At 43.4% G+C, this 22,573-nt stretch overlaps 1 protein-coding gene across 1 annotated transcript in view; it reads right to left on the bottom strand.

Annotated features, from left to right (window-relative positions):
• mmp15b (matrix metallopeptidase 15b) overlaps positions 1–22,573 on the bottom strand; it is a 140,068-nt gene that overhangs the window by 48,023 nt on the left and 69,472 nt on the right. The window contains exons 2-6 of the mRNA XM_038806990.1: positions 12,464–12,612; positions 5,487–5,609; positions 4,932–5,239; positions 2,148–2,309; positions 368–588 (exon numbers count right to left, since the gene is read on the bottom strand). Of these exons, the coding sequence (XP_038662918.1) occupies positions 368–588; positions 2,148–2,309; positions 4,932–5,239; positions 5,487–5,609; positions 12,464–12,612 (963 nt within the window). The remainder of the gene's footprint in view (positions 1–367; positions 589–2,147; positions 2,310–4,931; positions 5,240–5,486; positions 5,610–12,463; positions 12,613–22,573) is intronic.

Raw genomic sequence — 22,573 nt, 5'->3', positions numbered from 1 at the left:
ATGATGATATTACAAACCCAACGTGTACTGCTATAGGCACGTACTGGTGTTATTACGGAGAACTGTGGGTTTGGGTAGAAAAAGGAAAACCCAACCCTGTTTTGGTTACTACATCTCTGGTGCATTGTTAAGGGATACAGTTAGAATGATTCCACTTTGTTTTCCATCAGTTATTAGGAACAGTGACAGAAAAGCCTTTGAAACACAAATTAAATGTACTGTCAAACTCTCCATTGCTAAAACTGTTTCAGGTTACTTGACATTCTCGACATGTTCGATCTTGAGTTGATAATAATGTTGCTACACAGATCCATTGAGGGAACACCTGACTGATAATTAAATAACAAAACCCAGTAACTCAACTTGCCTTAAAAACAAACATTTCTCCTCGCAACATAGCCATACAATCAAAATTGCCATCACATATATCAGGACCATATTGGGTAGGTCCATCTGTAGTATTGGGATTGTCTAAATCAGGGTCCCTGGGAGCTGGCTTTCTCTCCATAGGCGTTTTAGGTTTCTTTGGCCTCCGTGGTGTCACAGTTGGCAGTGGATTTGTGGGTTTGGGTTTGCTATCTGGTGGACCTAGAAACACAGCAATGACCAATCAGAAAAATGCAGCAGTCAACACATTACACACTTGGATGGAAGAAGAGAGAAGACTGAGGAACAGGCAGAAGTAACCAAAATCACAGAAGATGAGGCAGATGTCTATTTATTATATGAAAGAGAATCAACCTGATATGTTAATTATCTACTCATGCTGCCCGGGTGATTCTATTTTATTTCAGATTTCTTTTTCTTTTTTTTTAAATTTAGAGTACCCAATTAATTTTTTGTAATTAAGGGGCAATTTAGCGTGGCCAATCCACCTACCCTGCACATCTTTGGGTTGTGGGGGTGAAACCCATGCAAACACGGGGAGAATGTGCAAACTCCACATGGACAGTGACCCTGAGCCGGGATCGAACCTGGGACCTTGGCGCCGTGAGGCAGCAGTGCTACCCACTGCGCCACCATGCTGCCCGTCAGATTTCTTTTTGATGTATTATTTGTACCAGATTTCTTGGGGGATAATGGTTAAACAGATGTTATGCTGTGGCAATCAGCCATAAAGAGCACCAAAATCCCAAGTTCAATCGCTGCTCTGTGCTGAGCTGAATAATCTCACTTCGGGTGAGAGCACTGCAATTGGCTTCTGTGCCTTCAAAGCAGAAGGGGGAAAGAACAGAAAATAACCAAGGTTTCTGCATCTGAATGCTATTCATAGATTCCTGGTGGAAAAATGCCAAGGTATAAATATAATAATAATAATCTTCATTTTCGTCACAAGTAGGCTTACATTACCACTACAATGACGTTACTATGAAAATCCCCTAGTTGCCACACTCCGGTGCCTGTTCGGGTACACTGAGGGAGAATTCAGAATGTCCAATTCACCTAAAAAGCAAGTCTTTTGGGACTTGTGGGAGAAAACCAGAGCACCCAGAGGAAACCCATGCAGACATGGGGAGAACTTGGCGACTCCACACAGACAGTGACCCAAGCCAGGAATCGAACCTCGGACCCTGGCGCTGTGAAGCAGTAGTGCTAACCACTGTGCTACTGTGGGGTACATACATATGGATAGCAGTCATTTGGATGGGTCCACAGAGCTGTCAGCAAGCAACCATGGAACCACATTTCAGCATGAGCCAAGCTTTCAGAAAATTTATATAACACCTGAAATGAAATGAAATGAAAATGAAATGAAATGAAAATCGCTTTTTGTCACAAGTAGGCTTCAAATGAAGTTACTGTGAAAAACCCCTAGTCGTCACATTCCGGCGAATCTAAAGTCATGGCTCAATGAAAATATAAGCCAAACACAAACTAGAGCCACTCCATGTCTCATCCCTATATTCATCCTTACCGTATACTGTATTGGGAATGTGTCCCAAGACTGTAACTACTCCTGTCAACACTCTTCTTGGCTTGTAATATATTATAATTGGGTGGTGCTACAATATATAGTTGGGCATTAGAGTTATCTTATACATTCTGTGAAATACTTTTGGTACATGAATGGAGCTGGTAATTACAAATGAATTTCACCTCAAAATATAAAAATGGAGAATAAATAAAATGATATCCCTCAAGCCCACCATAAATCTGCTGGATCCCCCTAAGGTCATCTTCTGGAAGCTCAAATTTCTCTGTTTCCATCCACTGGTAAAAAGGGGCCATGATAGCACTTGGATTGTTAGAATGTTCTAGGCCCAGAGCATGGCCCAGCTCATGTACTGCCACCAGGAACAGGTCATTCCCTGTGGACAAAAACAGATCAGAACCAAAACTAGTTAAATTGCAATATACTGTAGTAATCTAAACCAGTATAAAATATACCTTTCACCACACATCAGGTAGAGATACATGGCCAAAGGATAGAAGGCAGAGTAAACCAAAGATTACCATGCTACGATGCTGATTAGCACTGCATCAATGATGGCATTGCAATCAACATACTTTATACTTCAAAGGCTCAGCTAGATCACACTGGCTTCTCCTGACTGCCCAACAAAATAAACACGGGACTGTTTATTCAAACAACTGCCAGTCTGCAGGAGAATTGAGATAATGTTACATACACTTAAGAAGTAGCCATTTGTCAAAGATAATTCATTTATCTCCCTCTCACAAACCTCTTCAAATGAATTTAATCAATGCTGCATAAACTTTATAATACTCTCTGATAAAATCACTCTCCTTTGAAAGGATGAGGTCAAAGCAGGCAGTGACTGTCATCTGAATGAAAGTGGTTAGATGTTAAATTAATGCCTGGCAACACAAGATCTTTTATGCATTAGAGTTACCCCATGTACTTATTTTGAGTTAAGGTAATTATTCTCTAGATATAGTTATATATTTCTGATGTGGGTGTTAATTTTTGTTTTCTCATTAAACTTCATCAATTAACACAAAACATGTTTGATTTAGTTTTATTGCCTCTCAAGGATGAACATGTCACCTCATCAAGCCACAACCAAAGGAAACCTTAAAAATGAATTATAATCTTTCTGCCAGAGTTCAGGATGTTGAAATTAGGCGTATCAAATCCTGTCACAAGCAATAGTACACTGGGAGTCAATAGCGAAGAGGTGAGTTGTCTGTTTTCACCTATGGTAAGTTCCTATTCCCAACTGTGATGGGAAATATCTGAACAGATGCTAATGAGCTATCTGTGAGCGTAGTACATTGTCAGACATGTGCCTGGTAGGGCAGCACGGTGGCCTAGTGGTTAGCACAACCGCCTCACGGCGCTGAGGTGCCAGGTTCGATCCTGGCTCTGGGTCACTGTCTGTGTGGAGTTTGTACATTCTCCCCGTGTCTGTGTGGGTTTCGCCCCCACAACCCAAAAATGTCCAGAGTAGGTGGATTGGCCACGCTAAATTGCCCCTTAATTGGAAAAAATAATTGGGTAATCTAAATTTAAAAAAAAAGACATGTGCCTGGAAATGTCTGGGTTAGACATCAAGACTCTTAATGCATGAGTAACTATTTTAGCAGTTAGCCCAGGGTTACAGCCATCAGTGTGTACCAGGACTGACCCAATGTGGTACCCCATCAGGCCTAGTTTTGAGCCCGATTAAAATTGGATATCCTAAATCCGAGAATTGGACACTTTAGACTAAACTACAGTCAGCTCCAGCAAATGGCCTGCGGGGAACTCGGACTTGGCCAAGATCGAATATACAAATTCAGACAGGCTGCCTGGGCATGTCTGGATCTGCCCTGTCAATCAACCATCAAGAGATGGTCATATGCACCAATGTATTGTCTACAGCCTAGATTGAGCCGGACTCTAAGGCATCCAGAGTTTCTGCTGTTACATTATATGGGAACAGTTTATGTGCAGACCACACCACCATAGATGGATATCTGGGGCAGGCTCGGGTGTCCTGTCAAACGGTCATCAACCAAACCATTGGTGTTGAGACCCTCTCTTTTGGGCCTCTTTGGCAGAAAGCCCGGGGAAATAGCAAAAGGGCGCGAAGAGAGGGGGTAGAAAAAAAGGCACATCAACAACAAAAACACCAAAAAGAGGCAATCGAGACATCTGAGAAGGATGGAGGAAAGAAGCTGCCAGCGAATCTCACCTTTGTGACGACGGACCAAAGGGACTCAAGAATCGGACCCATAGTTCAATCAAGCCAACTTGTGGCTAGTATAACCAAATCTTGGGGCTGGATTCTCTCACCACGCCCGCCGCAAGAACGCCACAGGTGAGCCGCGTACAATCGAGAACGCGGCCGGAGAATCCCGCCCTTGGGTATTTCTAGTATTATATATTTTGGGTTAATTTATGGGTTAATTGTGTGTTTAATGTAGATTATTGAATTTATATTTGTCCTTTGTTCTCCTCGCTATTAAAAACACCCAGGTAAAACCTTTGAGTAAGTAAACTGGTCAAAACTATCTGATTGGACAGATACAACACCTGCCAGAGTAAATAGATCGTGTCCTCGTCAAAAGCAAGTTTTCTTTTAATTTAGTAGCTTACCATACACCTCAAGGCAATAAAACAAACCAGCGTTGACAACCTCAGGTTAGAATGGAGTAGAGGGTGCTAAAGAATACAAGGAAGTTGTTGGATTGGTCCTGTTAATGATGGACACTGATAGAGGGCAACATAGGTTGCAGGTGCAAGAGGTTGCCCATGAATATGGGTGGGAGAATCTATATTGAAGGTAAGATTTTGAGAGGACAAGAAGGGCATTTAATTCAGAGGAAAAAGGGCTGCAGGAGCTAACATTGAGATTGAAAGCATTGAGGTTCAGAGTCATTCAGGGCAGAAGCTCAGGACAGGAAGGATTATATAAATTCAAGCTGGTTTACTGTTCACTTTTCCCTTTCCTGTCTGACAGAGAAACAAAAAAAAACACTCTTACCCTGAAGGTCAAGGTTTTCCAGTGTCCAAGGCTCATCTGAATCAAAATGCGTGTCTCCACCCATTCCAGGGCCAGGGAAGTAGGCATGAGCCAGGAAGCCACCCTCACCATCAAATGGGGAACTGTCTCCATGGAAACCAGAGGCAAAGAAGACCATGATATCTGCATTCTTTCTGCGGCCATATCGAATATCGGAATAAGGAATCTCCTCAAAGATTAATGGTGTCGCTTTCTGCCAGATTGCAAAAGCCTTCCGGATGGCCTGGTGTGACTTATATTCTCCCACTTTGGGTGTATAATTCTGGATACTGCATGAAGAAATTGCAATGGCATTAACTAGGGACCTTAAATCTTAGCATAAGTTTTGGAGAAAGAAACTGTGCTCATAATTCCAATTTAGTAATGTGATGCCTCCTCCTCAGATGAAGCACATAAGATTTTAGAAAGGGTTGATCATATAGACACCCGCATAGACATACAGACGCAACAGTACACAATCACAGAGAGTACTATAAGATTTGAATGAGGCTTTAAGGTTTGATCTGAGTTCCTTACCTGAATGTGATACGTTCCCGGTTCCATTTTTGTCCTGTGAGGGCATACCGCTTGCGTCGCAGATTCGTCTTGATTTCTGTACCAAAGTTGTCAAGAACACCACAGCGAGGTTTCTTCATCCACCTGGCAGAGGTTAATGAACAAAAAGTTTAAGTAAAACCTACATTCTGTCTTCATTATCAACAATGCTGCTTATTTACTCAGGCCACCCAGAACACATTTTCCTTTGCTAACTGCAGTCTGATTTGGGTTTTCTCACAATGACAAGATTAAAGCTTTCTAATAAAACTGACAGCAGCTGGATTTTCTGATAGTTGATGCTAAAATACATTGGATTGGGTATCCCTTTGGGCTACATCTTCAATGGTCTGAATTCACCACTGGAGACGGTAGGGTTGGGATATCCAGTCTATGCCCTGACTTATTTTCCTGGATTGAGGCTCATAAAGAAAAACAAGTGGTTTTCAGACAGGATCCCTCCACACATCTGCATGGTACAAAAGCTAGTGATACATATAGGATACATGTTACAGCACTTATAAGAGAAGTGACATTAAAAGGAGCTGAATAGTCTGAGGAATCTTTCTTCACTTTCAAGACAGTGTGCACATGACCCAAATGATCACTGTCAGTTTTAATGGGCACAGTAAGAAGTCTTACAACCCAAGTTAAAGTCCAAAAAGTTTGTTTGGAATCACTTGCTTTTGGAGTGCAGCTCCTTCATCAGGTGAGTGTTAGTTTTAATAGGGCCTAAATAGAGGAGAATAATTGCATTACTAAGCCTTTTCCCTCCAATAATCTCGAGCACAAGTTGGCTGGTGCTGACCCAGGGCCTGTTGTTTCACTGGTATATAAATGTAGTAAAACAGGCAAGGATTACTTCTGGCTGATAGTAGTGGTAGGGTGGGGTGGTTGAATGGTAAGAAGTGGAGAAAAACAAGTGACTGTGCTGACAGATATTGGAAAACAGTGATAAGTCTTTTTACCCAACGTCCCTAATATTTTGCCATGAATAGTGCCTGATACTGCTGACTAATTTATCATACAATGTGCCACTTTTAAATTAATTCACAAGGTTTGGGTGTCGTTGGCTAGGCTAGCATTTAATGCCCATCCCTAATTGCCTTTCAGAATACTGACCGAGCTCAACAGATCCATTTAATGATTAGCATGCTATCCTTTCAACTTAAGAGCTGAGATAAGGGTGGTGGGAGAGAGAGCGTACGTACATGTGTGCCTGAGGCTGGGAACAGAAAGTAATTTATATGATAACTAGGCTATGGTATGTTTTGATCTGGGAGTCCCAAATGTTAAGTTTGAGTGCATGATATTGGAAAATGTTGCATTCCTCGATGTCATTCCTTGCCTTAATGAGCTCATTAATTCACCTAATATTTAAAGTCTAAAATAAAAAAATCAGAATATATCCAGATACAGATAAAACCAACGTTATAAACAGTATGAGGATCAGTAAGAACATATATTACTCATAATAATGAAGCAAATTATTGCAACGCCTGTAGATATTTGTATTAGTTATGCAAGGTCAAAGTGGGAATTTCAACATGAAGTGACTCAGCCAAAACATTTGTGACACAGCATACTTGGAGAACAGGATGACTTGAAGCTGCCAAAAAATTCTGCAATAGTTAGTCACCAGGATGCCAGGGACCAGGATTTGATTCCAGCCTTGGGTGCCTGTCTGACTGGAGTTTTAATGTTCTCCTTGTGTCTGCGTGGATTTCCTCCAGGTGCTCCAGTTTTATCAAACAATCCAAAGTTGTGCACCTTAGTTGGATTGGCCATGCTAAATTGCCCATTAGTGTCCAAAGATATGCTGCTTAGGTGGATTGCCAATGATCCATGCACATGTGGTTACGTGGATAGGGCAGGAGTGGACCTTGGTAGGCGGGAATGGCCCTCTTTCAGAGGGTCAGCGGAGACTCGATAGGCCGAATAGCCTCCTTCTACACTGTAGGGCTCCTATGGATTCTATGGACAAGTCCAGAAGCTTTTCTAGGTCTATCTTTTCATGTGTAGCAATTAGCCCATTGTGATATTTCACACAAGTACTCTTACAACAGCAACACAATCTGCCATGAAAACTGCATGTTTCAGCCACCATCCACTGTAATTGGTCTGCAGTAAATGTAATCCACATCAACTGAGCAAACTCCCGTAAGACTGTTCAGCAATTCTAGCCCACTCATTTCACTTAGTTGCTGTTGGAATAGGGAGCATCTTCAATAAATAAAATATAACACCCAATCTTGTCATAGCAGCAACATATATCTTACAAAAACAGCAGCATTGATGACATTGATTTTATCATAGTAACATGGAACAGGAAATACTGAATGCAATGAAGAAATTGAACATTCAGTAAATCTGGCTCCAAAATGTTATTTATGTAATTGAGAGGGTTCAAAAACTGACAAGAATGATTACAAGATTTAAAGCTCTAACCCACAGGAATAGCCAGAAGAATTTTTATATTCTGTGAGGAAACCTACATTGTTGGATACTCTGTGGGTTTTTTGGGTGGGAGCCAAGGACCACAACTCCCAGGTGTTCAGGTGCAAGAGGAGAGAAAGACAGGGGACACGCCACAAATGTTCAATCGGCAGATGCCCTTTGACAGCCAGTTGGAGAGTGTGCAAAAACCCAACAATGCGACCGGGGTTTTGTGGCATGAAAGAAAGCTGAAGAGGTGGCAGAAGGTCACTAGCTCTATGCAAGCCCAGGACCTGCTCACAGAAGCTGCGAGTTGGGGCTCCGGGAAGCCCAAGAACAATGGTGCTGTGCTCAGAGTAGCTAGAGAACTGGTGATGTGCTAGTGAGTAGATGCTGGGGTTCAGCCTTGTGTATCCAGTGGGACACAATCTCAGGAGGAGATTGAACAACTGAGAGGCAAGCAGTGTTTGAGGTTTGGAGTAGCTGTTGAGGGAAATCAGAATCTATTTCCTCAAAAGAGGGGCTGAAATCATTCATGAGGAAGACAAATTTCAAAGGATTTTTGTGACACACAGTGGTTACTGATGCTGGGGTAGGTTTCTGCGGAAATCATGGCATCTGTCTTGGGTGTATCTACCCTTTAATATATAGTTTGTGGTGTGTTTACCACAGTTTGCCTGTTAGTTCATCTTTACATCATGATAATTTTGTATCTCAAGAGTATAAGATAGATAGAATTCTGTGACCATGGAACCAAGCTGGAGTGTACGATGGTCGAACGACCTTGACAGGCTTTGCCAGAAGCTGCACTTCATGCAAATTATCAAAAAACATACAGGCAAGACTTTGGGCGATTGCTCTTTCCTCAATACCCCTTTCCACATGGACATGTGTATGCACATCAACTATGAGACTGCTTGCCTTGTTGACTTGTGTACAGTACAATTTCTTTTGTTTGTTTAAAGCTGTGGAATCCTTTAGCTTTATTCTCTTTGTAATAGTTGGGATTTCAAATTTTGTCTACCTTAAACAAACTTCCCTAAACAAATTGTTCTAATAATTTACTTAAAGAAGAGATTGATTGTGGATACAATCTAAGTTCTTGAAATGCTAGGAACCATAAATAATGTAAATGTGTGCTGGTTACTTCACTTGGCTGTAGGGACAGAAGGAGAACACACAGGTTTAAAATGAACAAAGTTCAAAGGAGAAAAAATGCTCACTTTCCCCACAGAAGAGTGAATATGCACAATAGGAAATTGAGGTAATAACAATTAATTCATTTAAAACAAAACTGGAAAAATATCCACTGGATAATGGGATTGCAAGTTGAAGGAAATGTTGTAGGTTAAGATGATAAAATTCTTTAACAGGTTGAACAATTCCTGAAGGGACACAATGTTATCTGTAAAACACGAGACCACAGTTGAATAGTGGAAACATGAAAGTAGGTTAATATTTGGACCTGGAAAATTGGTGGGTTTGGCTCAGTTGGTGGTGAAGTGGGATCCCCCACTCACCTTTACCCAAAGATCTAATTCTAAATTACAAGATTCATCAGCAACAGCTGCTCCAGGATGAGCTGATCAATTCTTCAAAAGCAAAATTCCTGCATTTTTTGTTTTTAAAAAATCCTCAATTCTCGATTTAGTAGAGAATGTATTCAATCGTCTCTGGGATCCATTAGAACTGTAGTGAAGATTTTGGGTTTTTAGAAGGTTTCAGAGTGCTGAGGCACAAAGGTTCAAATGACTGCAGTTCCACTGAGATATTTCAAAGATGTAGGCCAGAATTTTCCGGTCATTGCGATTAAATTTTCCCGCAGAGAGCAGCGCCGGCCCTAGGATTGCTGGCGCCCCGGGCAAGCTGAACTTCGGGGGGGGGGGGCGGGACCGAGAGGGGGGGGGGGCGGGGGGGCGGACCCGAGGGGGAGGGGCGGGGGGGGCGGACCCGAGGGGTGGGCGGACCCGAGGGGGGGGCGGACCCGAGGGGGCGGGGCGGGGGGACGGAGCGGGCGGACGGAGCGGGGGGGCGGACCGAGGGGGGGGGGCGGCCACCGCGCATGCGCTGGTTGGCACCGGCCCAACTGCACATGCGCGGGATCCGAGTCTCTGGCGCCCCCTAGCACATGGCGCCCCGGGCGACTGCCCGAGTTGCCGGTGCCTTGAGCCGGCCCTGGCAGAGAGCATACCCCTGCCAGCAGGTTTTGTGGCAGCGTGGGGTGCTTACAATGGGAAATCCCATTGACAAGTGGTGGGAAGATTTAGAATCCAGTCACCAGCAAACGGTGCACGGCTGGGATAGGACTGGCGGACTGTAGAATTCGCCCATAAAAGGAGGAATTTCTTAGGAATTTCAAGACCTCCGTACAACACACCCTCAATTCTATTTGGGAACTATCTCTGCCCATGCTTCCCTCTCTGAATGGAAGTTTAAAGTTTTGGTCCAGACAGAGTAGAAGCCAGGCAGTCTTGGATTTTGTACACATTCTGCCTCCCTCTCCAGCCCATGGCGATTTGTGATCTGAAACTTACCTTGAGTAAATTTGACGATTAGGAAGTATTATTCTAGATTTTCCAAAGAAGATTAAAGCAGTGGTGTAGATTTAATGTGCGGAGTCTTGCGGAGGTTTTCGGTATCTTAGCTGCCGACTGGAGAGCTGAGCCCTATGTTGCTTTTTCCAGGAAGGCCCATCTCATCTTGTTCGACTCAGGCACTTAACAGACCAGTAGTGGGATCAAGGATCTAAGATTCCACTTACTGAGAGCTGTTGGCCAGCAGCTCTATTGAATGACAACGCCACCGGGAAATTTCTGGCTGTTGCTGGTATGCTACCTTGTTTTTTGTAAATTTGGAGTACCAAATATTTTTTCCAATTAAGGAGCAATTTAACGTGGCCAATTCACCTACCCTGCACATCTTTTTGGGCTGTGGGGAGAGACACACGCAAACACGGGGAGAATGTGCAAACTCCACATGGACAGTGACCTCGGGCTGGGATCAAACTCAGGTTCTGGGGCCGTGAGGCAGCAGTGCTAACCACTGTGCCACCATGCTGCCCCGCTGGTATGCTACATACCCAAGGCCCGGTAACGTTACTGGATCTCAGGCTATAGGTGCGTGATGGCAGGATCGGTACCAACAACAGTGATGCATCTCTCAACAGGCAGCCCCCTTCCTAATACCAGGTCCCTCAATCAGTTATTGAATGTCTCTGAACGAGGAACCCCCTGTGAGCCTGCAAGCAATCCCACAGAAGTTTGCTTATCATGCTACCCACATAGCGAGCCCCTCATTTTCCATCAAGCTAATACCAGCGGTGGTGGGCTGAGACTCTTAAGTGGGCATAAACATCAGGGCCTCAATTGGCAGTGGGCGTGAAGGACATCCACAAGCCTTTCCCACCTGCAATTAATGGGGTTGGAGATGCGAAGCTAGGGTGGGGAACCAGCTCTTTCACCTGATTAAATGACCCATCACTAAACTCTCCACCAGGGTGGGCACATGATTGCATCACATTATATATTTTTTAATTAAAGTTTTTCTATTTTAACAAGTAACACAACAAAATTCTCATCAGATTATAGTAAACCGTACATAGTCTGTTGAAGGAATGAGCGTGATTTTTTTTTACATGGGTCTTCTTTGTTACATTCTTACCCTAGATGTTGTTTGGGAAAGCCAAGCAACTTTCCAAGCCTCCTTCGACAACAGCTTCAAAACCCAGGACCTACTACCTTAAAGCACAAGGACAGCAGGTGCATAGGAACACAGTCACTTGCAAGTCCCCCTCCAAGCCACATAACATCATCACATATATCACCATTCCTTTACTATCGCTGGGTCAAAATACTCGAACTCCTTCCTAACAGCACTGTGGATGATCTGCACTACATGGACTGCCGTAGTTCAAGAAGGCTACTCACCATCAACTTCTCATGAGCAATTAAGGATGAGCAACAAATTCTGCTTTGCCAATGATGTTCATATCCAAGGAGAGAATAAAAAAGTATGTTGTGCAGTGAAAGCATAATATGGTGGGATGGTGTACTGAGGCATTCATCATGGGGCGACACGGTGGCCCAGTGGTTAGCACTGCTGCCTCACAGAGCCAGGGACCCAGGTTCAATTCTGGCCTTGAATGGCTGTCTGTGAGGAGTTTGCATGTTCTCCCCATGTCTGTGCAGGTTTCCTCCGGGTGCTCCGGTTTCCTCCCACAGTTCAAAGATGTGCAGATTACGTGGATTGGACAAGCTAAATTGCCCCTTAGTGTCCATGATGTGTAGGTTAGATGGGATTACGGGGATCGGGTGGGGAATTGGGCTGAGGTAGGGGCTCTTTCAGAGAGTCGGTGCAGATCCAATGAGCTGAATGGCTTCTTTCTGCACTGTAGGGATTCTATTCTATGGAATTGTTTATCGGGGATCAAGTCTCTTGTGTTATTTTGTTTTATTGAGGCCCATGTGTATCTGAATGTTATATGGAGACTAGTCTGAGATGGAATCATTTTCAAGCAAGCTTACATTTTTGTTATTTCATCCAGTTCCCCAGTTACTTGAATTCCATAGAACCTCTGCATGTTAGCAATGGCATTGGAGAGTGTCTGCGCTGATCTCATTGTGGACATTCGTGAGCCACCTTGAGGGATGTATCCATACGTCTGAAGCCAAGACTGAAATATAAACAAGACGAGTGAGATTTCCATCTAATTAAGACAGCTATGTATGTATTTGTAGAACAACCAGCAATAAAAGTTAGCTTACCAAATTGGAGTGGTGGATTAATCATAAATGATTTATCATCGCTACAGATGCTCATTATGATCAATGCAATGGAAAATTTAAAGCCATACAACAGTGTTACCACCAAAACCATCATGATCATTGTCACTCAAGTCTCACAAAGATAATTCCAGCAGCTGATGCCATTTCCAGGTCTCTTTAACACAGATGCTTACTGTGCATTCACAGACCACAGCTATCAGCAAAAAAATCAGTGTAAAATCATAATATACTGGAAAGCATATTATACTTCCTTCCGCACTGTTAATTCTATGATTCTCTGATTCTGTGAACATCAAAACAAGCACTACTGAAAAAAACAAACATGATTTTCAGTGAGAACTACCAGGTGTGTGGGAAATGGTTCATTTCAGAACAACAGCAATTATTTTAGTTATCTACTGATCTACATGCTTTGAAACAGGGAAGATCCTTGGGCAAGATGGCCGCTTTGACTTGTTAGGTCTATTCATCTATTTGAGCTGAAAACTTTCAGATTCATTCTCTGTCTTAATAAAACTTGGAAAACAACTGCTCTTCGCAGGGTCCTTGCCCAAATTTCACAGACTTTATCTTATTCTGATTAAACCAACATTTTGTTGCAAGTGGCTCTTAAAAGAAATAGTTATCCTGGGGTTAAAGCTACGAAAGAGAACTACAGCATTTCAAAGTTCGATATTATAATTTATTTGTTTTCACATCTCCCCAACTCTATCACTAATTGTTTCTCAGTCTAATTTGGTCCAGAGGGAATTTTGTTTGATTTATTCATTCATGGGATGTGAGTGTCGTTAGCTAGGCCAGCATTTCTGGTCCATCCCTAAATGCCCCTGAAAAGGTGGTGGTGGGTAGGCACCAGTTGTCATTTCGAAATGCTGCAGTTGGTGTGGTGCAGGTACACCAACAGTGTCATTAGGACAGGAGTGTTAGGATTTAGTCTCAGCAACAGTGAACCAACAGTGATATAGTTCAAAGTCAGGATATTATGTGATTTGATCAGACAATTGTAAGTGGTGGTACTCCCATGTATCTGCTGCCTTTGTCCTTCCAGGCGGTAGAGGTTGCGGGTTTGGAATGTGCTGTCAAAGGAGCTTTGGTGAGATGCTGCAGTATATCTTGCAAAGGTACACACTTTTGCCATTATGCGATGGTGGCGGAACATAGGAACATTAGAGCAAGAGTAGGCCACTCAGCCCACCGAGTGTGGGAATAAATGGTTAAGGTGTTGGATATGGTGCCAATAAGGCAGGCTGCTTTTTTTCCTGGATGGTGTTGAGTGTCTTGAGTGTTGCTGAAGCTGCACTCAGCTGGGCAAATGTGAATTACTCCATCTTACTCCTGACTTTTGCCTTTTAGATGGTGGACAGATTTTGAGGAGTCAGGAGTTGAGTTATTGTCCACAGAATTCCCAGCCTCTCATGGGCTTTTATAGCCACAGTATTTATATGGCTGGTCCAGTTCAGTTTCTGGCCAATGGTCGCCTTAAGATGTTGATATTGGGAGGCTAAGTTATGGTAATACCATTGAATGTCAAGGGGTGATTGTTAAGATTTTCTCTTGTTGAAGAGGTCAATGTCTGGGATTTGAATGCCACGAATGTTAATTGCCACTTATCAGTCAGAGCCTGCATGTTGTCCAGGTCTTGCTCCATGTGGACACAAACTGCTTCAGTACCTGAGAAATTGCAAAAGGTGCTGAACATTGTTCAAACATCCATGAACATCCCCTCTTCAACTTCCAAGTGACAGGAGGAAAGGATCATTGAAGAGGCTGAAAATGGGAGGGCCTAGGACACCACCCTGAGGAGCTCGTGCAGCAATGTCCCGGGACTGTGATCACTAGCATCCAACAACCATAACTATCTTCTTTTGTACTAGCTATGACTCTAACTAATGGAGATTTTCCCCCTGATTCGCATTGACTTTAGTTTTAATAGGGTTCCTTGATACCAAAAGCAATCAAATGCTGTTCTTTTGTCCATGTTACGATCGAGACTGTAATGAGGTCAGGAGCTGAGTGGCCCTGACAGAATATGAGCGAGCAGATTATTGCTGAGTTAGTGCCACTTCATAGCACTGTCGATAATACTTTCTATCACTTTGCTGATGATCGAGGGAAAACTGATGGTGCGATAATTGGCTGGGTTAGCTTTGTCCTACTTTTTGTGCACAGGACTTACAGAGGCAATTTTCCACATTGCCGGGTAGGTGCCTATTGTAGCTGTACTGGAACTGCTTGGCTGTGAATGTGGCAAATTCTGGAGCACGAGGCTTCAGTGCTATTCTTGGAATATTGTCAGGGCACATAGCCTTTGCAGTATCCAATGCCTGAAGCTCTTTCTTGACATCAAGTGGAGTGAATGGAATTGGCTGAAGACTGGCATCTATGATACTGAGGACCTCAGGAAGAGGCCAGAATGGATCATCCCACCCACACCTCTGGTTGAAATTGGTTGCAAATGCTTCAGCCTTGTCTTTCCCACTTATGTGCTCCTCCCCCCCCCCCCCCCCCCAATCATTGAACACGGAAATATTTGTGGAATCTCTTCCTCCACCTGTCAGTTTGAATTGTCCACCATCATTCCTGACTAGATGTGGCTGAACTGCAGAGCTTAATTCTGATCTATTGGTTGTGGGATTGTTTAGCTCTGTCTATTATTTGCTGCTTCTGCTGTTTGGTATGCAGGTGTTGCAGTTTCACCAAGTTGACACCTGGTTTTCAGTATGCCTGGTGCTGTCCCTGGCATTCCTTCCTGCACATTTCATTGAACCAGGGTTGATCCCCCTGCTTGATGGTAATAGTCCAGAAAATCAGGTGGGTAGCTCAGTTAAACAGGTTAACAGCAAACCAGTTTACTCCTCATTGCCAGTTTAATAAGGACACGAGGAGTTCACACCAGGTAAAATAAAGACATGTAGTTTTATTTATATACGATATATACACTGCATGGTAGATCCCGACTGGGTTCCTTTTCTTGTCATTGCCATACTGGCCTACCTTTTATACAAAGGTTAATAGTGATGCCCCCCCCCCCCCCCCCCCCCCACCCGGTGGCAAGGGAGATTGTACTCTGCAAGGACCACGGGGAAGATAATAATTTCCACCCCATGCAAGCTTACAGATAGACTGGACGATATGTGAGGCCATGAGGTTATAGATTGTAATTTAATACCGATCTGCTGCTGCTGCAGATAGCTCATAATGCCTCATGTTTGTCATAATGGTCTCAGTAACTCACAAAGTTAGTGTTCTTGGATTTCTCAGAATCCATCCAAATTATTGTCATATGAGAGTTTACAAACTCCACTCCCAAAAGATGCTTTAAAACCTTCTCTCGTAGGAATACATTCACTTAGTAATTCGTATTCTAAAGTCCACTCCACATTTTTCAACTGACTCTCTTTTGACCAGAGCTTCCGCTCCACTTTTGACAGTGATTCCGTTCCAGCATTTTGTACCAATCCTTTAGGTTTTCATTGCCTTGACTGACTTTCACTGTTACACAAATTCTGATATCCAGTCAATACGTTCATTCCAATTACTTTAAAATTTGTTCACAGACATTCCAAACTTTAGGATTACTTCAGAAACCTTTTTCTACCATTCTCACCAACCGATTCCTCCTCAGCTTCATGTACAGAATTCTGTTCTATGTCGAGCTTTCCAGACCCAAGCATCCCTTAGTTCCTCTGGAGCTTGCTTTCATGCATGTTACTCCATTGTACAGTTTTTCTTCCAGCAACACTGAGAAAACTGGTCTCTCTAATTCCTCCTAGCAGAGTTGAGAGAGAGCTGGTCACAGCTCCGTGATCTGGCTGCAACTGCCCTAGCTCCCAGCTAAAACCAAAAGAACAAAGAAAACTTTTTGCTTTACCTTATAAGGGCCCCTAGTTGCCAAACAACTATATTTACCTTTTATACCGCAGTTTTCTAAACACAATAGAATCCCACTGGAACTGAAACTAACCCCTTACACATACAAACATTGTCGTCCAGCGTGAAACCTAACCATAGGTTTCTTTCAGGTACAGATGTTTACCAATACAAACATAGATCTCTTAACACCCCTATCTTTGGTTTCCTAACACTTTGTCAGTCATGTGCGCCATCTCACCTTCAACATGAGGCTACACTGGCAGGTAGGTGGAAGTTGAGTTCGCTCCTCTTGTCTACTTCCATCAGAAGACCTCCATAAATGTATCAGAGAACATGGAAACCCTCTGTTTGGCCTGCTGCTCCATTAGTAGGTTTTTGCACAACCACTTTTTGATGGAGTCCCACCACTTGCTGAAGCCAGAATGTACCTCCTCTTTCGGAGTTGTTGGTGGCTTCTTGCCCACCATGCTCACAACCTGGTCCCCTGCTGAGAATACAGCAAATGAGCAGCACATTACTGCACGCTACAATCATGGTGATGAGTAAGCGGCAAAATGTTTGTGCGCTTCCTGCATCACCTTGATCAAGTGTGGAGTAATTGGGCGGCATGGTGGCGCAGTGGTTTGCACTGCTACCTATGCCGCTGAGGACCCAGTTTCGATTCAGGCCCCGGGGTCACTGTCTGTGTGGAGTTTGCACATTCTCCCCTTGTCTGTGTGGGTCTCACCCCCACAATCCAAAGATGTGCAGGGTGGGTGGATTGGCCACACTAATTGGAAAAAAATAACTGGGTACTCTAAATTTATTTTAATAAAGTGTGGAGTAATTACAGGAGGAGTTTTGCACTCAAAAAGTGGCCCTTGAAATTTTAGCTCCGGTTCTTTTGGATGAATTTAAACCTGGAAAGTAATGTATTAAGTATCAACAAATATTTTCTGGTCTTCAGAACCAAAACCTTTTCAGAAATAAAGGAGGTTCCCAAGTGAAATTTATCAACATGTATCTAAAATCTTAACCTTTTGTAGTGAGTATTTATTCTTTGACTTTTTAAGTTATTTAGCCAAAGTAATTTTTATTCATCACACACAATTTCTGAGATCATCTATTATTTATTGTGTCATTGAGACAGCCATCTGTGCTCCTTGCGGAGGAGTTGGTCCGTGTAGAATCATTTTTTTCCATGGTTTACAACTAACTGGGAATTTATTATTGTTACAGATTGAAATTTTAGTCCCCAGGAAATCTCAGCCAAATTATGAGATCATTCACAACCTTCAAGAATCCATTGCCTCTCCCTCGCCCCACCCAACCCCAAATACAGCCTAACTTCTCTAGCACTTACTTGTTGGAAGACTGGCGCCTGGCCATTAATCTTTGCCAAAATAATAAAGCATGGTTAAAAAAAACCACTACGATATCGAGGAGGATAAGGCTACTGTACCAAAAAAGGTTAATGAAGCCAATTTACTTGCTTTTCCCCCAAAACCCTTTTTTAAAATATAAATTTAAATGTTCAATTCTTTTTCTTCCAATTAAGGGGTAATTTAGCATGGCCAATCCAACTACCCTGCACATAGAACATACAGTGCAGAAGGAGGCCATTCGCCCATCGAGTCTGCACCGACCCACTTAAACCCTCACTTTCACCCTATCCCCATAACCCAATAACCTCTCCTAACTTTTTGGACACTCGGGGCAATTTAGCATGGCCAATCCACCTAACCTGCATGTCTTTGGACTGTGGTAGGAAACTCACGCAGACATGGGAAGAACAGGCAGACTCCGCACAGACAATGACCCAGTAGGGAATCGAACCTGGGACCCTGGCGCTGTGAAGCAACAGTGCTAGCCACATGTGCTACCGTGCTGCTCCTTTGTGCTGTAGGGTGAGACTCACACAGACAGGGGAGAATGTGCAAACTCCACACAGACAGTGACCCGGGGCCGGGACTCAACCCGGGGCCAGGATTGAACCCAGGTCCTAAGCGCCGGGAGGCAGCAGTGCTAACCACTGCACCACCGTGCTGCCCAATCCCACAAAATCTTGAACAACTAAGCTTAAATAACCCTTTGCAGAACGATAGCAAAAATGTGTATATCACTAAAATTCAGACTTTTTAATTTAGTGCCATTTTTCAGCTACTCTTATAATGTCAGAATTATAAGAATGCAAAATTTTGCAAAATGAATGAAAGCAGTCAGCATCAAAAGAGTAGAGCAGGAGAATGGTCAGCAATTACAAGAAGATAGCAGAGATGTTTCAGTGGTCACTGTAGATGATGCATTCAGCAGTTAGTAAAGAGGGACAGAGAAGAAAGAGATTGCTAATTATTACAAAAATAGAAAAGGGTCTATTAGAATATTTACTTATGAGTGGTAAAAGCATTTCCAACAAGATGACTAAATATGAGGCTGGTGAGGCAATTGGGAACTATACGAAATAACATTTTCAGTAATTGAGGTTAAACCCCGAATGATAGGGAGGTGGGCAACAAACCAAGAGTGTTCGGGATGGACAGACTAGACAGGGAGGAGACTGGGTAAGTCTGTATGTCAGGTAAAAGAAGTTGATCCATATTACAGGATAGGTTTTCCAATGGGCTAGCATCTATTCCGATGGATATAAAGTTAATTTCTGGAATTTTCGGGTCAAAATAAAAATGGACAGGTTACTCCAAGCATTGTCAAACTTGGGGGCGCGACCCGCGAGTGGGTCTGTATGCAGCTTTTTGTTTTACAAGTTCGGTGGGGGGGGTGGGGGGTGGGGGGGGGGGGGGGTTATTCATTTTTTCTCATTTATTTTATTTGTTTTATTATTTTTTTTACAAGTTTGGGGGGGTTTTATTTAATAAGATTTTACAGGAAAAAAATGCAGAACTTTGGATAGTTGGAGACTCCATACTTTCCGACACCGGAAGGCGTCACCTTCATCCAACAGGTTCCATTGGAGGAGCGTGTACAAGGGCCAAAGGGACCCAAAACCATTTCCTCCATTTTTGTCAGCAGCAAGCAAGGTAAGAGAAAATGGTGGTCATGCAGGTCGGCCGGCATGGGTCACGAAGGTCGGCTGGGTTGGGTCCCGAATGTTGGCCGGTTGGTAAAAATGGTGTCCCCAGAAAAAAAGTTTGAAAAACACTGGGTTACTCTATAGAAAGATACGTGGGTGCAAATAGAAAGGCCATACAAATGAGAAACTTTAATCAACATAATATCATTTGGGAATGTTCAAGCTATCTAGAACCTGAATGGAATAGATATTTTCCTAAGAGTTCATGTTCAATGTCAGTGTCATTAGCACTGTAGGTGCACCTACACCACAGGGACTGCAGCAGGTCAAGAAAGCAGCTCACCACCACCTTCTCAGGCAATTAGGGATGGGCAATAAATGCTGGACAAGCAAGCTATGTTCACATCCCATAAATCAATAAGAAAAACAGCTATATGTGGTTAATTGGGAATCCAAATATGGCTAAATGTATTTTTGATTAATAAATTAATAAAAGAGGAACAGCCATTGTTCATGAAATCAAAGCACAAATGCACATAAACTCACCTTTTTTGTGAGTTCCAATCTCCCTCGCCGTCTCCTGCTTCCTAAATTGATGGGCCAGCATCCTTCTAGCCTTTCCCCGTACTCATACACTACCCCCTGGCCTTCCGGAGCTGCCCTACTGACCTCCCCATGGACATCAACCCGAACTCCATCTGAAGTTTCTGTCTCTCCTTCAGCAACCCTGCCTCCGGTGGCCTCCGAATACTTCCTGTCCGCCCACAGAATCTCGTCCACCAGTCTTGCCATCTCTCCTTATGCGCCGGATTGAGATGAACTTCCCCCCTTACCACTGCCTTGAGCACCTCCCATAGTGTGGTGGCCGAGACTTCCCCTGTATCAGCAAAACATCCACCCTGCAAGTGGGGAAAAGGTCCGAAAAAACAGCCTCGAGTGGGAGCTGCCAAATGTGTGATCACTCACTCCACGGCTGCCACCGGAAGTCCAACATCTTGTTTCTCTCAGAAGTTGAAACACTAATCAAATAAAGAGGTAATAGAGAAGGTTTAATGGTTTTTTCTATCCCTTTGTTGCTCGGTTTGAGTACACCATGGATAGATGACTGCATGGCTTTGGGATGTGCAGTTAATGTGAAGATCACGTTTGAAGCATGGACAAAAGAAAAGTAATTCAAAGGACATAACGCTAATTGATATAAACCCTGTTAGGTTTCAGCTCGATTGGATAGAAACGCATGCTGTGTACAGTAATTAAAATAGACACTTCAGAGGAATGCTAGATCTCTCCAATTACCTTTTTCTGAATGTTCATGGGAAAAGATGAGATAGAGGGTATCTAATTTAAGTATTAGAAGGAAATAAACACTTGCTGACCTTGAACTGGTTGTCATCTTCATGTAATTTCTAAGGCGCTTTTCATAGTAACTTCATTGCAGGGTTAATGTAAGCCTACTTGTGTCAATAAAGATTATTATTATTATAAAGGCTGGGCCCTGAAACACAATAGGAGTAAATTGACACTCACAGCCTGACATATGTGTCAGGGATATGGCTACAATATGCAACTACAATTATTCAAATTATGATCCTTGGTACAGAACTTGACTTTGTACAATAGTGTAAAATTGGTGTTCGCGAATTGGCAGCCTGTTTTACATCTCTCATGATTTCAATTTGCATTGAAATGTTGCTGACTCACTATCATCCATTTTATGCATTCACATAAAGTCATGATTTAGCCCTTTGCCTGCGTAGATTCTCAACCGGAGTGCAGAACAATAGAATCAACCTTGACTTTGCTCAGCTTAAAGCTGCCAGCAATGATTTGTGGAGGATTCAAGGATCCAAGGCCAATTTGTCTGTAAATCGTAATGTTTATAGTTGATTCCCTACTATTTCTGCAAAATTTCCTTAATCATAAATTCAGACAAAAAGGCAGTACTCTCAGGCTTGAACACTGTATTGACATTTCTCATCTTTTAGTTGGCCGAAAAACACTGATGAAATGGTGATCCATCTAGCCACTTTTATATTGAGAAAGCTTATAAGGTCTTTGACCTACAACGCAGAACACCAAGGTGGTTGAAAAACAAAACAGAGCTGTGATGAATCAGGGAAGATGTAATTAGATTATGCCAAGTTTAAGAATATGGGGTGGGATTCTCCATTGCCTGACGCCGAAATCGGGAAATGCAATTGGGCAAAGAATAGGTTCCAACGCCAAATATCAAATATTGACATCAAATCGCAATTGTCTGACACCTCGACAGCGGCGTGAATGCGGTCCGGAATGCATGTACAGTACACACCGTTTGCATACCATTAGCAGGCCTGACCCAGTATTCTCCGCGATCTCTGTGATTCTCCGCCTCTGATGAGTCAAATTCCCGATGGCGCGGTTCACTGCATAGAATCATAGAATTTACAGTGCAGAAGGCGGTCATTCAGCTCATCGAGTCTGCACCGGTCCTTGGAAAGAGCACCGTACCTAAGCCCACGCCCCCACCTGTCCCTGTAACCCAACCCAACCTTTTTGGACACTAAGGGCAATTTAGCACGGCCAATCCACCTAATTTGCACATCTTTGGACTGTGAGAGGAAACCGGAGCACCCGGAGGAAACCCACGCAGACACGCGCAGACACGCGCAGAACGTGCAGACTCCGCACCGTGATCCAAACCGGGAATTGAACCTGGGACCCTGGAGCTGAGAAGCAAGTGTGCTAACCACTGTGCTACCGTGCCCCCGCTGTGCTACTTGTGCTTTTAAAAATCATGAAACTGGCATTGTGGCTGCTGAGGAAGAGAATGGGGGTACAGAAAGTGTCCAACAGCGGTATAGTTTGCTGACAGTTGTGCGGCTGGTCGGGGGGTGTCTGCTAGGGCCGGGGGAAGTAGTAGCGGCTGGCCAGGAGGTGTGCTGTGGGGTCGGAGTGGACAGGCATGGAACACCATTGCCGCAGCCGGC

The sequence above is a fragment of the Scyliorhinus canicula genome, chromosome 9 (assembly GCF_902713615.1).
Source record: "Scyliorhinus canicula chromosome 9, sScyCan1.1, whole genome shotgun sequence".
In the NCBI taxonomy this organism is placed as follows: Eukaryota; Metazoa; Chordata; class Chondrichthyes; order Carcharhiniformes; family Scyliorhinidae; genus Scyliorhinus; species Scyliorhinus canicula.
This window is presented reverse-complemented; position numbering and strand designations above follow the sequence as displayed.